This window comes from Brachyhypopomus gauderio, unplaced genomic scaffold, assembly GCF_052324685.1.
Source record: "Brachyhypopomus gauderio isolate BG-103 unplaced genomic scaffold, BGAUD_0.2 sc43, whole genome shotgun sequence".
NCBI lineage: Eukaryota > Metazoa > Chordata > Actinopteri > Gymnotiformes > Hypopomidae > Brachyhypopomus > Brachyhypopomus gauderio.
The window spans coordinates 1,254,144-1,271,217 of record NW_027506869.1 but is presented as its reverse complement, the minus strand read 5'-3'; the positions used below and the strand labels follow the sequence as shown (position 1 = coordinate 1,271,217).

Here is a 17,074-nt window from a genome sequence, read left to right as displayed (position 1 = left end):
CGACGAGGGTTGGGGGGGAGGGGCTGTGGTTGGCAGGGGCTGTAGATGCGCTCACACACCTCTCACACGTCTCTCTGTTCACGAGGTGCGATTCATCTCAAAGCATGTAGTAAGACTAAATCTGCACGTACCAGCCCCACCATTAAAAGCTAAAATAACTGAAGGAGCTAATAGAATGGTTAATAACTGTATGTGAAGTACATGATAAACTCTGTTCATTCATATTAAAAATATTTCATGTGATGTCATAATCCTTGGCTCCACCCACTCTCCCAATAGGAGTTCTGTGAATTTCTGACTTTGGAAAGTTTGTGCCAGTTGACAGACGGAACCAGGATTTAAGTCTGTGAGTGTTGGTGTGGGTGACGTTGTGTGAACGTTGTTTGGGTGAGGTTGTGTGAACATAACGGAGGTTTCAGACAATATATGTGTGTGTGTGTGTGTGTGTGTGTGTGTGTGTGTGTGTGTGTGTGTGTGTGTGTGTGTGTGTGTGTGTAAGTAAAGGATGTTGAGCGATGATGTAACTGGAGCTTTTGTTGATGATTGCGTGAATAGCTTTGGTCTCTCCTTTCTCTCCATTTCATTCACCCTCTCTTCTTCTCTCCTCTACCTCTGTCCCTCTCTCTTTATCTTGCTCTCTCTCTCCCTCTTCCTCTTCCTCTCCCCCCTCTCTCTATCTCTCCCTTTTACCCTCAATTACTCTCACCTGCTATCTACATTTGTCCCTCTCTCCACCTCTCCCTTTCCCTCCATCTCACTCCCTCACCCTCTTCACCTCTCCCTCGCTCTTTCCACCTCTTCCTCACTCTCTCCATCTCTCTCCCTCCATCTCACTCTCTCCTCCCCTGCCCCTCCACAGTGAACTGCATCCAGAGGATGAGGCGGACTCCGCCTTTAGACGAGCTGCAGCCTCCGCCCTACCAGGACGAGGACGGCTCCCCACACATGTCGTGCACGCCCTCCGACCTCGGCGACGCCAAGTGCGACCTCTCCCGCCGCGGCAGCGACAGCCCTCGCCACGGTTACGCCAAGGACCCGCCCAGCGAGAGCAGCCGCGGAGCCGACAGCTACCTGAAGGGCTACGAGGAGGACGTGCCCAGCGACAGCACGGCCGTTTTGAGCCCGGAGGTGGGCGGAGCCGTGGGCGTGGTCGCATCAAGATCAAGCTATTTAAATTTTTCAATAAGCGAAGCTTTAAGAAACGTTTAACGTGCGTGTCATGTCTCCGCCCCCCAAACCCCCTCCGCCCCCAGGACCTCTCCACCCGAGGCTCCACCGCCCTCCTCCCGAAGTCGTACGAGCCGGAGCCGCTGTCTCAGTACGGGACGCTGGACGTCATCTTCGACTACGACTCCTGCGACCAGCGGCTGGCCGTCACGGTGACGGCGGTGACGGACATCCCGGCGGCCAAGCGAACGGGCAACGTCTCGTGGCAGGTCCACCTGGTGCTGCTGCCCACCAAGAAGCAGCGGGCCAAGACGGGCGCGGCCCGGGGACCCTGTCCCGTCTTCACCGAGACGTTCCGCTTCAGCCACATCGAGTCGGAGATGATCGGCAACTACGCCGTGCGTTTCCGCCTCTACAGCATCCGCCGCATGAAGAAGGAGAAGGTGCTGGGGGAGAAGATCTTCTACCTCACCAAGATGAACCTGCAGGGCAGGATGTCCGTGCCTGTCATCCTGGACCCCTGCTGCAGCATAGCTGTGAGTGGGATGGAGGGATGGATGGATGGATGAGTGGATGGATGAGTGGATAGATGGATGGATGGATGGATTGATGGATGATTAAACACTTATTTTGCCATAAGAACTGAAGAACGTTGTTGAGTGGATTAAGTAGTCAAATTATCAATACTTTAATGACAAAGTTTAAATAATCATGGAAATAAAAGTGGAAAGTTCTGCATGGGCTTTCAGAACCTTTGATGTGTGTGTGTGTGTGTGTGTGTGTGTGTGTGTGTGTGTGTGTGTGTGTGTGTATGTATCTGTGGGTGTGTTTAAGGGCAGCGAGTCCCAGATGAGCGTGTATGACGCCTCATGCAGTGAGACGGTCTCGTCATTCCCATCAGCGGGTCAGGGCACGGCTCCCGAGATCCTGCTGGGCCTGGTGTACAATGCCACCACAGGACGCCTCTCCGTCGAGGTCATCAAAGGCAGCCACTTCAAGAACATCGCTGCCAGCAAGCCACCCAGTAAATACCGCATTTGTCCCGTCAGGCCCGGAAACCGTCCCGTCAGGCCCCGAAACCGTCCTGTCAGACCCCGTAAACATCCCCTCGGGCCCTGTAATGACCCTTATAATCTTTCTCTACATTAAAAAAACACACTCCAAGCCTTATCAATGTTTGACAGATAATTTCACCCCATCCTTTAGCACTAATTACATGCCTCCAAGGCTGATGTACAATGAAATAGCCTCAAAGGTGCATTAGAATCCCGACCATTTCATTGCTCCATTAAGTTTTACTTAGTAGCCTGTTGCAGTACTGAGTTATATACCTTCAAGGCTAATGTTAAAGGCACCATCTTCAAATGCTGAGGAAAGACTGACACCTTGCTTTAGGTTCTGACAGCACCTGACAGGCTAATTAGGCTAGATGTTTGCTGTTGTAGCTTATTTGCCTAGGTACATGCCTTGAAGGCTAGAATAGCACCTTCCAGGCTGATTATAAGGCTAGTAGATAATGCTGGCAAGGCTGCTGTTGGCAAATATGCAGCAACACTTGTGGGGGAAGCTGAATCGTGCCAAACATTTGAATTCAGTGCAGTTTTGTCCTGCTGCGACCTCATTGGTTGAGGCTGGTGCTTCATGATTCTGCTGTTTCATTGGCTGTGCTCAACAGAGTGGCACAGAAGCCTTCCAGTCTAAGCAGCCTGTAAGGCAATTCTGTGTAAATACCTTGTTTTTGCACTAAAATGGTAGCGAAGTACAGCACTGCCTGTCTCCCATTCCAGAGGCGTGCAATCAGGTCACTCTTACAGTAAATTACAACATCAGAAGGACTTGCTTTTCTGCTTTGTTTTTCAAGCCACTTGTTTGGTTTCCCGTCCTCCCAAGTCCTGTGTGTGGCGGTGTTCCTGCTATTTCTCTCCAGATCCTGTTCAGCATGTCCTTGCAGGGTGCCGCATGGGGCCTTTATAAGCCTTCACAAAGAGGTCATAACTGAGCATGCTTGCCTTATGTCAGCTGAGTGACTTGGGCTCGGTGCCTCTTGTGCACAGCTGCTTGTGAATGTCGTCGGGCGGCATTCAGCACATATAAGGCAACTGCTTATGATGGCATTATGTAAGACTTATGAAGGCTTTAAGGTCTCTTATGCAGTGCCGGTTAACCTGAAGTGTTGCCATCTGCTTTTATGAACACTTGGAAACACTAACCTGTGTCATTTAACCTTTAACCACCTGACAAGATCGTTCTCTGTGTTGTTTGTATCTCTCTCTCTCTCTCTCTCTCTCTCTCCCTCCCTCTCTCTCTCTCTGCCTTCGTTCTTCTCCTTCCTGTTCACTGACTTCTCCTTCTTATGTCTTTGTCCCCCCGGGTTCCTTATCAGATGGATTGTTCTGTTGTCTAAAGCACTTGATAGGTGGGCAGGTTTATATTATCCGAGGTGAGTCCTGTCCCCCCTCACCCCTTACTCAGCCCCTCCCCTCACTCAGACCCCACCCCTCACTTAGCCCCTCCCCTCACTCAGCCCCTCCCTCTCTGTGTCAGTGTTGTGATGTTTGTCTGTCTTTCGTCCCCATAGTTTTACCGCTTTCTCACACTCTGCTGTGTTTGCTGGCGTTTATGTGGATCATGTGCATTTATGAGGGAGGGCTTTGTCATGTATAAGGGTTGAACTTTAAACATCTCCACATCCAGCACCTCCTGCACTGCTTTCCCCGGGCTGAGCTCCATGTTTCATCTCCATCAGCTGCAGGTCGGAATCAACACGTCAAGCGTTTCGCTCTTATACATGACAAGCGGTCCACGGGTGGCCCGTTCCTGTTCTCTTCTGCCCTCGCCATTGCCGCTGACTAACACAAACTTCACACAGAATCATGGAGCCGACGAATCTCTGCACATCTGCGTGAAATCTGCGTCACTCAAACACACTTTACATATTTTGTTCTTAAATATACCACCTCGTCTGGCCAGGGATCTCTCCTGGTTGTGCCAAAGCTGCAGTTTTAGCTGCTGATAGGACTCGCACCATCTCTGCATGAATGGTACAGTCCGTCATACTTAACGGGACCTCTTGCGGGATTACCTGTGGAGTAGATGGTATATTTTTACGAGCTTAAACTCTCTTCAATTCACGGGCGCAGATATAGCATTGTTACGCCATCAGTCGCCCGCACAAAAGCCAAAGCGTTTCCTCCGCGTCGGCTCCGGCGAGGAGACGACCGTCTCTTCGCGGCCCTTTCAGGCTGCGACAATGGTTCCCTCAATGAAGCCAATCACTCGTGCTTAACCGCCATTCAGTCCCTCGCTTTGCCTTTCAGCCGCGTCAGCGTGGAGCCCATTACCACGCCACGCAGGCACTCAAGGTGTCAGAGCAAGACGCTCTTTTTCACCCCTGGAGACGCACGGAAATCAGGGCTGCTTCAGCACAGCCCTTTATGTCTGAAAAAGGGTGGGGGGGGGGGGGAGGAAACGATAAAGACCGAAGTGCTTTTTTTTCCTTTATTCGAAACAAAACAAGAACTGGAGAAGGGGAGAGAGAGAGAGAGAGAGAGAGAGAGAGGGAAGAAGAGAGAGAGAGAGAGAGAGAGTGCCCAGTAGGCAGCTGCCACTCCTGTGTGTGTCTGTGTGAGCACAACACCGTTCTTGCCTCACACAAAGCCGCTAGGAGGCGGGAGCAAGGGGGGCGGAGCCATGAAGTGTCGCAGCGAAAGAGCAAGGTCTTCAGTAGCTTGGGGGCGGGGTGGGGGCAGGGCAGGGGGCGGGGCACCCGGCCACAGGATGTAGGGTGCCCCTCGCAATCAACGGCAGCGAGTGTGTGCGTGAGCGCAGAATGAATGCGTATCCCGGGGACCAAAGCTCTTCTCAGAGAGTCTTCACCAGCACTCCTCGATGGCGTTGGAGCATTTAATGCATTTGACAGAGGATAAAACAGACCGCGGAGTGACTCAAACTTCACCCACGGCACGGCGCTCACTGACGCATGTGCGGCATTCTGCTAAAGCAGCTGAAGCCGTTCATTTTAGGGATTTCATAACGTAGTAATCGAGAGCTTTTCAGCTAAGTCGACCGTGACAGTATCGTTAAGAATGTACAGTGAGCGTGACCTTTATGATGTCACAGTGAGCGTGATCTTTGTGATGTCACAGATGTTTGTCCTGCGCTCCTCCCTTGTCTACATCTCTGTCTCACACTTCACAACCCTCACCACTGCTTTGCATGGTCCACTCCTGCTCACGCTCCTGTTCCCTGCGTGGATTTCCACCCCATTCATTACTGGTGATGGAAAACCAGTTTGCTAGATGTAGTGGGCCATGTGCAAAGAAACCGTGAGAATGCAGAAACCGTGTATGCAGGTTAAACACCATTTTTTGTACTATGTAAGTTAAACACCACTTGAATACTGTATCACTCCAGTTTCTCTTTGGTATAAGTTTTGTCATCTGCCATCTCATTTGTAGCGTTTATGCGTAAGAATGAAATGGTTCAATTAATTTTTTACATCAACCACTCTATACTCTGTATTATACTTATATTTAATTACTCCTGGGAATTACACAGTAACCACACTGAAACAATTATGAAAAGTAATATTAAAATATAGAAAGTTGTATGAAATTAATGCGTATGGTACTGTATATAATAAGGACTCTGGACCCACAAGCAGGTCTGTGGAGTGTATCGCATTTTGCTTTTGCCTTCTTTGTAGTAATCTCAGGGTCTCCTCTTGTCCTATCTGTCCTCTGTAGACACGTATGTGAAGCTGACTCTTCTGAACTCTATGGGTCAGGAGATGTCCAAGTGCAAGACCTCCGTCTGCCGCGGTCAGCCCAACCCCACGTACAAGGAGACCTTCGTGTTCCAGGTGGCTCTCTTCCAGCTCTCTGACGTCACCCTCATCCTGTCCGTTTACAACAAGCGCAGCATGAAACGCAAGGAGATGATTGGCTGGATCTCGCTGGGCCTGAACAGCTCCGGAGAGGAGGAGCTGACCCACTGGACCCAGATGAAGGAGACGAAGGGTCAGCAGGTGTGCCGATGGCACAGCCTGCTGGAGTCGTAAAAGCCACGATGACTATGATGATGACGAAGGCGATGATGACGACTGTGACGAAGACGGGGATGAAGAGAAACTGGATCAAGGGACCGAAGAGACAGATTGTGCCCTCGGCTAACCTCGACGAGCCCGTGCTGGCCCCAGACGCAGTGCATTGTGGGAACTGGAAGTTAGGGTCACGAATGAAGGAATCCTGGGTCCTGAGTGTTATGGTACAGGGGGGATTTGGGCTGGGGCAAAATTCACACTCCCCCTCAGAGTGCATTCTGGGAAGTTGCACTCGGGTCGGACACGTCTTGCCTTGGAAAGAGACTAAATGAGTTTATTTCATTTCAGTTTTTGTTTAGAGTGGTGAACGGGAGGGGAATGAGTGTTGGGTCTGTGAGGGTGTTTTCATACCAGAGGTCATCATGCAGACCATAGCCGTGACTATCCGTGTGTAAAACCAGAGCAGGCGTAGTGTGCGAGTGAATGGGCAAGAGAGTGAAGGAGAGAGAGAGAGAGAAAGAGAGAGAGACAGAAGGGGAGAGAGAAAGAGGGGGACATTTCCTTCTCGTTTGTGCTGTCAGAGTGCACTGGCCATGTTGCCTGACTTCCACAATGCTGTAGTCTGCGTTCCCCAGCCAACACCTGTTAGAAGCCATGTTTGGTCTCGCTAGTTAGCTGACTGACAGTAGCTTGCCTTTATTCTCAGTTACAACTGGCCGTGAGGGTGGTACACCGGTGGGATGTTTGTAATGTGACCACTCACTACATGGAGTGGTCGTCTGCGTGTGTTGTGGTGTCCCAGTCTGGTTTTTTAAATGCGGTTTTGGAGCACACTTTTCATACTGTTTAGAAATTCATAATTCGAGTCCTGTATTCAGGACGTTTAGCAAGCGTTAGCATGTTAGCTCTGCTCATCACTTGCACATGTCACACTGTTAAAGGATTTTTAGCCAATTTTCCAGTTAAAAATTTAAATGAGACACTTTAAAGCCATTTATTAAACCATCACCATACTTGGTTGCTAAACACAGTTATAATTACATATTGCACAGATAGTCAGTAAGTAATAAATTATTATTATAATTGTGGAAAACGGTATAATGCTACCGATAAGCACAAGCCTCTTCTTATAACTGTGATTCAGATAAAATCAGTTCCTTCAATGCTCAACTTAGCCTCAGTCAGTGGAATATGTTGCTAAACCCATTTTTTTGTCCTTGCACCAGGTTTCCAAGGCATTTCTTAGGGAAAATATGGTTTTGCTCAACCACAAAGATTCACTGTGCACTGACGGCTGGTGGGGAAGCCATGGTTGGGTCTCTTTCTTCATTCTTCTCATTTTGGATGGTGTCCGTTCGGGAGCCTTTTGCTTCCCTCACGTTTCCGTAGGACTCACGGATGTCACGGGCACGCCGAAGGAACCTTTAACACCAGAGAGGTGGTCCGTACCCTAACCCACACGCACTGAGGCGACGTTTATCCTGCTCAGCGACTGGGAGACGACAGAGACCCACGCGTCTACTCGCACACAGACCTGTTTACGTATGCTTGCTACACCCCTAACGTGGCCGGGGTGCTCATTTGAACCAGTGAAACAGGATTGGTGTAACACCATCCAGCACTCCTACATGGTTTACACTGAATATGCCTTCAATAAATCACACCAGGTGATTATTTTTTAATTCAAAACCCTTTTAAGTTAAATGTACATGCACACATGCTGACACCTGGTCATAGACTGGTGTATTTGGGCAAATGACATTCTACCATTCACAAACAGAAATGCAATGTTAAACACAATTCATAACACCAGTCAGTGCTAAAATACTAAAGAATTGGCAAAAATATGATTTTAAAAATGCAGGAAAACAGGAATGAATTTCTCATTTTAATACTGGCACATTTAACTGGACCTTTATGTGTTAAATAACATCACCAATTTATATTTTAGTTTTAGATAACCCTGCTAGTTCTTTATTTAAGATGTTTCACGTTTTCACTGCAGCAGGAATGACACGATCATCTTACTTCTCATTGGTATTGTGTCGTGTGATGAGAACTTCAGCAGCTTTTCATCGAGAGCTGAAGTCTCGCTATCTTTAGCTTTAATATGATCTATTCAAGCTGTACAAGTTTGGTTAGCCCCGCCCATTATCCTAGAGTCAGAGAAATATCACTCTACAGGCCACAAGGGCCTCAACCAAACCAATACCTTTTGGATTTTGTCGAAGGCTCTTTTGGGAGGAAGTGGTCTAACCGTTATGCTGTTGCTGCTACATGGGGCAGTGTCATGGGGATCTGGGAGGCGTGGTCTACATCGAAGTAGGCAGGCTGTTTTGATTGGTGGTTACTTTTGCTCCATAGCAACACTCGCCAACTGTTCCGAAACCTTTGATTTTTTTGTTGTTTTTTTCCTTCAGCAACCATGTGAAACACGTTTATTAATCGTTATGTACTGTAAATGCTCTAAAGATTTTTCCTATCTATTTTTGTACTGATATTTAAGAAGATGTGCTTGGGGGGGGGGGAAGAAGAAAAGAAAAACATGGTTGTTTATATGTTACGAAGCTCTATGAGCTCTTGTAGGCGTTGTTCTCCTTCTGCGGTGTTGCTGGTTTTGCTTTGACCTGTACCTTTCACATAATGAAGCCCTTATGCTCACCCAGTATCCGAGCTGCAGTCTCGTGAAGTGAACTGAAAGAATGAACGTGGAACGACAGATGAGGAGAGAGAGAGAAAGAGAGAAAGAGAAAGAGAGAGAACCACGAGCTAAACGCACATTCCCTCTGCTGCTGCTGGTGAATCCTTGGTACCGTGAGCTTTTGCATCGCTGCTGAAGAGTATTGATGTGCGGCATATTCCTCAAACAAACAAACAAACAAACAAAAGCGAAGGACACACTGAAGGCCATGGCCCGAAGACCCGGTCCAATAAGCACAATCCTGCGTACGCCAGAGAAGTACACCTGGGACTAAGAAAGTATGCCTCCCTGCATCTTCACACACACCAACATCCTCCACATGGCCACGGTGCAGGACCACTGGTCCTCGGCCCGAGCTTCGCCCAGCACGTCTGGGTCAGAACGTACAGGCCCGTGTTCACGTGGCACGGTGTCCCCACGTAACCTCTGAGTAAAGCTGAGACCAGCCGCGTGTGATTCTCTGAGCGTGCTCAGTTCAATATGCTTTTATTTAAAAATAAATTCGGTGCCAGAGAAGCAGAACTCAATGTGTGGTGCTGTAATGCAAGTTGAGATTCGCAAGCAAATTTATATAGAAGTGTATGATTTATGCAGAAGAGTATAGTCTTAAGTTCTGCCTGTTTTATACCATAATACATTAATCCAAGATGATTTGATAATCTGATCTGGTAATCGACAGCTTAACAGCTTTCGACTGTCGAAATCAATTTCCAGTTATGATCACAAGCCGTGCAAATTAAGATCACTGAGAAACCACTGGTCTCGAAACTTGAAATACTCCATGGAACAAACACCAGGACAAACTGCGTGTGCCTTCACTCATTCCAAACTGGCGTTTGTCTCCGGAATGTCCGGCGTAAGCGAAACGAGCCAAAGGTGTAAGGCCACGAGACCACAGAATTTCGTTCGACTGCGACGCCATTGGCTGCTGCCTCCCTGTCACATTCCTCCTTCACATTTCCTATTCTGTCCCTACCCTGTGGCACTCTTCACACTTTGGATATGGCACATACAACCTGGCGAGACAGACGTGAGTTTGACACGGGATTACGTGACAGATTACGTGACTGTCAGAACTAATCTGCAGTGTGGGTGAGAATGTCGGACTGTTATGGTTGGAAGATTCAAGTTTCAGAACAAATGCCAACATGGTTTTGTTTGTTGGTGAGTTTCACCGCAACCCAAACTTTCAGCAGACTCTCCCCAGACGTGCATCATCATTACAAGATCACGTCTAGCTCTGTGAGACTTGGGTGAGACCAGGCCCCTGCGATGGGCTCGTCTCTTACCAATCAGACACAGGGTTACCGTTTAGATTGTTACTTCACATTTATGGGAATGTTTTTTGTTGTTGTTTATTATTTTTAGCCAGCACAGTCTAAACTCCTCCATGTGCTCTGGAGTAAAAGAAACACCAGCATAAAACTCGAGAGATGTTTTTAATGAGAAGCACTAGAAGCACATGACACAACGAGCCAGACCTGAGCTTTTTCCAGAACGTTCAGGGTCAGAGCCCCAATTTTAGTCTAACTCTCAACTTGTGTGTTTACTAGATTTTCTATGTGTGCTGTGACCATGGTGTGCAGTTATTATGCTTCTTAACAGCTCACTTTCACCAGTTGTTTTGTCATTTTCCTTTTGGAAATGATTTACAGGAGCTGCCTAGACCCACCGGTTCTGTCGATGCCTTACTTTTCTGCAGGAGTGTTTTTCAAATATTGTTACTGCGTTGTTACTGCGTTGTTACAGCATTGTTACAGCGTTGTTACTGCGTTGTTAGAAGCACTCTTACAGCAACTTTGTCTCATGTGTATATATTCTCAACATGAGCTGTAAATTTAATTTGTAAATGATGTCGTATTCAGTGATTTGTTGAAGAAAAAAAAAAACATTTGTATGTGATTGTTTTAAAAGAGAAACACTTCTACTGTTTATTGTTGTCTGCTTGTTCTTTGGGTCCAAACATTGAAATGATAATGGTTTATTTAAATGACTTAACAGATAATGTTTGCTTGGTTACATTATGTCTCAGCCAGGCAGACTAAGGCCAACCTGGCAGAAATATAAGTTCTGTCTCAGTTCATTTTTGAGACAGGTGCAAGAGTCTTGGAAAGATTGGCACAGAAGATTTGTTCATGTAGCATGTGAGGTAAAGTCACAATAATCTGATCTTGGATTCCTGGGTATTTTTAACTTTGTTAAAAGTTCTCTGCAGTTGCAAAATATCATTTCAATACCCCAGTTACAGTTGATGGTAAATACTGGTTTCACCAGAACAGATTACTGATCACCTTGAACTGTTTATAATGGTTGGCTTGCACTCCCTCCATCAAATTAATAATCATGGCTGTACACACCAAACAAACAAGCCCAAACCAGTGAAGAAACCTCAGAAATATTTAGCCAGTGTGTCTACTTAGCTCACTAACTAGATGTCCCTGCCAGTTCAAAAAAGAATGTATATGCTACAAATTCTGTACAGGCAAATGACATTTAAAACTCCCAGACCGAGCTTAAAGCACTGGAGGCTACAGTAAAGGTCGTGTTTGTACAATGCCAAAAGAATGTTCACCAAGCAACAGGTTCACATTTGATGAGATAACATTATTCCTGCTGTACCAGTTTAAGCTCTCGAATTATGCACGTGGACAGGTTCTGATGATAGAACTGCAAACCACAGCAAGGCCACACTTTAATGGTTTTTCAGCGTCTTTACCAATGAATGAGTTTTAATGAGTTGGATTATTAGCATTTAGTTCGTTTTTAGCTCATAATCATTGATTTTCAATTGCTTTTTTCATTATTTTTCAATTATCTGTATTTACTCACTATATTCCATTTATAAGAAAGTAATTTACAAAAATTAGGATCAGGTAAGCAAAAACGTTGTTCAAGAACACACACAAAACCTCGATAATTTTACTTAATCTATATTACTTTGCGTAATCTTACACTTATACGGTGGTTCCCAGTGGACCCCACGCACAATCCACGATATTGTTCCGTTCCACCCTGAACACAGGCGCGAGTCTCGTCGCACTGAAACTCTTGCGACTTTCCAACGACTTCTCACCTGGTTCATTCGCGCTTTGCGACAGGACCGTCAAGACGGACTGAGAATCTCCCTAATCCACACGCACACGAACAGCTATTGCCATGAAGCTGATTAAACTTTAATGTCTGCGCGTGGTTGGGGTGGGGTGGGTGTGGGTACAGAGCTACAGTCAGAACCAGAACAGTACCGCATACAAACCGCTGATTATTGTTTGATGTGCGGTCTCGTGCTGTCATACAGGTGTGCTCAGGTGGGGCGTGTGGACTTTATATGGTGCTGTGTTTGGTGTTTAATCTTAATAAAACTACTCACTCCGGTTTGAACAAGTAACACGGTTTTCTTTATTCCACTCCGTTACAGAACTGCTGAGCCCGCTGTGTGTCCCTCTGGTCACGTGATACGCTGACCACTCTAATCATCCAACAAACATTACATCACATCCCTCCTGTCAAGAACATTGTTTTACACTACAAACAATCTGTACACAAACTACAAATGTGAGTTTATAAACAATCATTTGGTTTCTATTAACCCAAAACACAAATTTTTTCTCAAACAAATGACACCACTCTATTCTAAAATAACCACAATAAATAAACCATTTATTCATTTATTTTCTCCTCTTTTATTTTATATTTGCTCTATCAGTCGTTGTGGTGCTTTAATGGTTCTGCTTGTTCTCCTCACCTCCGATTGCATCACAGTTTGCCCATCACCTTCCAATTCAGGTGTGTTGTGTAGAGAACTTTCTCCCTGGTTATTTGCACTCTGATTTGTTTCCTCTGTCCTAACCTGTTCCTTTTCCGGAACTGCCAGTAAATGTCTACGATTTCTCCTGTAGGTTACACCATCACGTGTTTGAACCACATAGGACCTTGGAGCCACGTTCTGTAGGACCTGAGCCTCCAGACTCCAATTTTTCCCATCATGTAACCTCACTCTGTCATTTGGTTTCAGTTCCTTCAGTTCTTTAGACCCTCTGTCATAGTATTTTTTCTGTGATACTTTTGCATGTCTTTTGTCCACAGTTACGCTCGTCCCGTGTTCACAACCGCTTTCCAGCAGCTGAGGCAAGCGAGTCCTAAGCCTCCTATTGAATAGAAGCTCGGCTGGTGACTGACCATGAGACATGGGAGTAGCTCTGTAGTTAAGCAACGCTAAATAAGGATCAGTCTGTGAATCCTTGGCTTTTTTCATCAACAATTTCACAATTTTGACTCCGTTCTCTATCAGACCATTTGACTGTGGATATTGTGGGCTTGAAGTCACATGTGTAAACTCAAATGCCTTAGAAAAATTAGAGAATTCCACACAACTGAACTGAGGTCCATTGTCAGTCATCACAACGTCAGGGATTCCATGACGTGCGAAAATTGACTTTATGTGAGTTATAACCTGACTAGCTGTAGTATCTCTCAGGAGTGCCATCTCAGGGTAGTGAGAGTAGTAATCTACCAGGAGTAAATAATTCTTTCCTTCCAACTCAAACAAATCTATGCCCACTTTACTCCATGCCCTATGCACCTCACTGTCTTGAACCCACATTGGCTCTTTACACTGCTTGGCCCTAAATTTCTGACAGGTTTCACAAGATCTTATAACTCTCTCTATGTCTTGACTCATGTCTGGCCAGTATAACACTGCTTTGGCCCGTCTCTTGGATTTCTGCATGCCAAGGTGTCCCTCATGTATTTTTAACAACATGTTGTGTCGCAGGACCTTTGGGATTACTATCCTCGAACCCTTGAATAAAATTCCATCTAACACTGACAACTCGTCTCTGTAATGCAAGTATGGAGCAGGGACCGAATGCACCGACCATCCCTGCGTAATTGCCTTAATGACTTGTTGTAATGTCTCATCTTGAGCTGTAGCTCTTGTGATGACAGTCCACATCTCATCAGAGACTGGACAGCTCCTTTTAACCAGATTAACATGAATGGTCTCATCCTGCTCATAGCTCTGCACCTCTAGTGTGCTGTCATAAGCGCGTGACAACGTGTCAGCAACCAACAGTTCTTTTCCAGGTTTGTATTCGAGCTGCAGGTCATATTTTTGCATTTTCAGGAATAATCTTTGCACCCTCGGTGGTGTATTAGCCAATCCTTTCTTTGCAATGGTTACTAGAGGTTTGTGATCTGTTTCAGCCCAAACTCTTCTACCATATATGAACACATGAAATTTCTCACATCCATATGCAATGGCTAATGCTTCCTTTTCTATCTGTACGTAATTGCACTCTGAAGCTGTTAATGCTCTCGAAGCATATGCTATTGGGCGCCACCTGTTGCCATACTGCTGCAACAACACTGCGCCAATACCCGCCTTAGATGCATCTGCTGAGATCTTGGTATCTCGACTTTCATCAAAGTATTTTAGTACGGGAGCCTTCATGATTAGACTTTTCAGGTCTTCAAACTCTTTCTGATGATTACTATTCCAGCTCCACTCTGTAGTTTTGCACAGGAGGCTTCTCAACTGGCTTGTGTGACTTGCCAAATTTGGTATAAACTTGCCTACATAGTTCACCATGCCTAAAAATCGTTGAACACCTTCTCTGTCAGTTGGTGGGGGCATGTTCTTTATGGCAGCCACTTTGCTTTGATCTATTTGAACACCCTCTTGTGTTAGTCTTTCACCTAGGAAGGTAATCTCTGTTTGTCTGTACTGGCACTTATCTGCATTTAGTTTCAGACCAGTAGCTCTGGCTGTGTCCAGTGCCATTCTCAATCTCTGATCGTGCTCTTCAATTGTCCGTCCCCAAATCAATACATCATCTATGTATACTTTAGTACCTGGGATGTTTTCAAAGATTTGCTGAACAGTTCTGTGAAACACCTCTGGAGAAGACACCAGACCAAAGGGTAACCTTTTAAAGGAATACCTGCCAAAAGGTGTATTAAATGTACATAGTCTAACACTTTCTTCATGTAACGGGATCTGCCAAAACCCTGCAGAAGCATCCAATTTCGAGAAATATCTAGCATCTGCTAAATCACCAAAGAATTCTCCTCTCGTTGGCAATTGATAGTGTTCCCGCTTCACATATCTGTTCAGTTCTTTTGGGTCCATGCACAACCTTAGTGAGCCATTTTTTTTCTCAACAATTACCAGTGAGTGTACCCATTCAGTGGGCTCTTCTACTCTCTTGATTATGTCTAAGGTCTCCAGCCTTTGCAGCTCTGCCCTTAGTTTTTCTCTGAGAGCTAATGGTACCTTTCGAGTAGCATGTATGACCGGTTTATTGGGTTTTTCTAGCTCAATTCTGTGTGTGACTTTAAGCTTTCCTATTCCCTGAAAAACATCTGTGTACGCATCTTCTACATTCGTTTGTCTCTGAACATTATTTTCAGCCTTTACTTCATTTACACGCTTTACCAGACCTAACGTCTTACATGTTTTCAGTCCAATGATAGGAGGCTTAGTACCTTTAACAATCACAAATGGCACATCAAATCGCTCACCTTTTATACTCATCACTAAAGTGCAGGTACCCAGTATGGGGATGGGTTCCCCACTGTAAGATTTCAATTTGACCTTGTCTTTGGTGTTGACAACTGGTTCAATATCTAACTTAGCCAGTTCTGTTTCAGATAGAATATTGGCCTGTGCTCCAGTGTCCAGTTTAAAAACGATGTCTGTTCCATTTACTCTGTATGTAGCAGTCCATTCCTCTTCTTGTCCTTTACCTGTGACTGTTCCTACGAAGAGTTCACTCGACGCTTCACTTGACCTGTCGTCCTCGTCGACACAGTGTACCTTTTTCTGCTGTTTTCGTTGTCTGCATACTCTCTCAAAATGATTCTTTACGCCACACTTCCGACATTCCTTGCCAAATGCTGGACACTGACGTGGTTTGTGAGCACCTCCGCAGCGCGAACAACGCCAACTCTCAGCGTGTACCTCCTTTCTCCTCACGTGCTTTTCGCCGCTCTGCCGTTTTCCCCGTTGGTTTCGACGCATAATCTATTTTCAGCGCAGCTTCATTCCCCCGTTTACTGTCCATTATTTACATTCTGCTCTGTATGGCTTCTCTTGCTTGACAAATTTGAATCGCTTTTTCTAGTGTCAAGTCCGTCTCTCCGAGTAGCCTTTCTCTCAGTCCTTTATCACGCACCCCCATCACAATTCTGTCACGTATCAGCGAGTCAGCCAGCCCTCCAAAATTGCACGTTTGACTTTTCAACTTTACGTCCATAATAAACTCCTCAACTGACTCCAACTCAGCTTGTGATCTACTGTTGAACACATATCGTTCATATGTCTCATTTTTGCGGGGCGTACAATATGTTTCAAATCTCTCCAGTACCAGCACGTAGTCTTTTTGCTGCTCCTCCGTTAGCTGCATGCTATTGAAGACATCCAGCGCGTCCACTCCAGCTGCTGTTAGAAACAGTGCTACTTTTTGACTGTCTTCTTTTTCGTCAGCTCCTATCGCCGTCAAATATAAAGTGAACCGCTGCTTAAACTTCTTCCACTGCTCCTCAACATTTCCCGTCAACTTAAGTTCAGACGGAGGCTTTAGAAATTGCTCCATCTTCCCGAACCGTCGCTGATTCCCGCGTAGGAGCACCGCAGCTAAACTGGTTTTTCCGCCACGTTTTGGCTAACCAGCGGCCGAATGACGATTATTCACCTTTCGCCGTCTTCAGCTCTTCCTTGCTCGTCTGCCTGCGAGACTTACGCGAGTTCCAAAACTCCTGGTACCATGCTGTGTTTGGTGTTTAATCTTAATAAAACTACTCACTCCGGTTTGAACAAGTAACACGGTTTTCTTTATTCCACTCCGTTACAGAACTGCTGAGCCCGCTGTGTGTCCCTCTGGTCACGTGATACGCTGACCACTCTAATCATCCAACAAACATTACATCACATATGGTAATACTTTCATTAGGGGAGACCCGTCCAATCAACGCGTTCCTTCGTCTGTTTATTTCCATTCAAACGTTGCGCTTTGCGGTAAAATGAGAACATAACGAGCCTTGCGGGGCGACAGAGATACAGGATTCAAATGCACTGGCCGCACATGGCCAAAAGGCGGCGCTAGCATTACTGGGCAGCGTTAGACCAAGACAAACTTTACTTGCAAGACCGCCGCGCCTGTGTGTGT

The 17,074-nt window shown here is 46.1% G+C and overlaps 1 protein-coding gene across 1 annotated transcript in view; it reads left to right on the top strand.

Annotated features, from left to right (window-relative positions):
- syt14a (synaptotagmin XIVa) overlaps window positions 1–10,975 on the top strand; it is a 20,141-nt gene extending 9,166 nt beyond the window's left edge. The window contains exons 6-10 of the mRNA XM_076985764.1: window positions 860–1,128; window positions 1,254–1,703; window positions 2,002–2,191; window positions 3,551–3,607; window positions 5,913–10,975. Of these exons, the coding sequence (XP_076841879.1) occupies window positions 860–1,128; window positions 1,254–1,703; window positions 2,002–2,191; window positions 3,551–3,607; window positions 5,913–6,226 (1,280 nt within the window). The 3' untranslated portion in view covers window positions 6,227–10,975. The remainder of the gene's footprint in view (window positions 1–859; window positions 1,129–1,253; window positions 1,704–2,001; window positions 2,192–3,550; window positions 3,608–5,912) is intronic.
- Window positions 10,976–17,074: the final 6,099 nt, after the last annotated feature.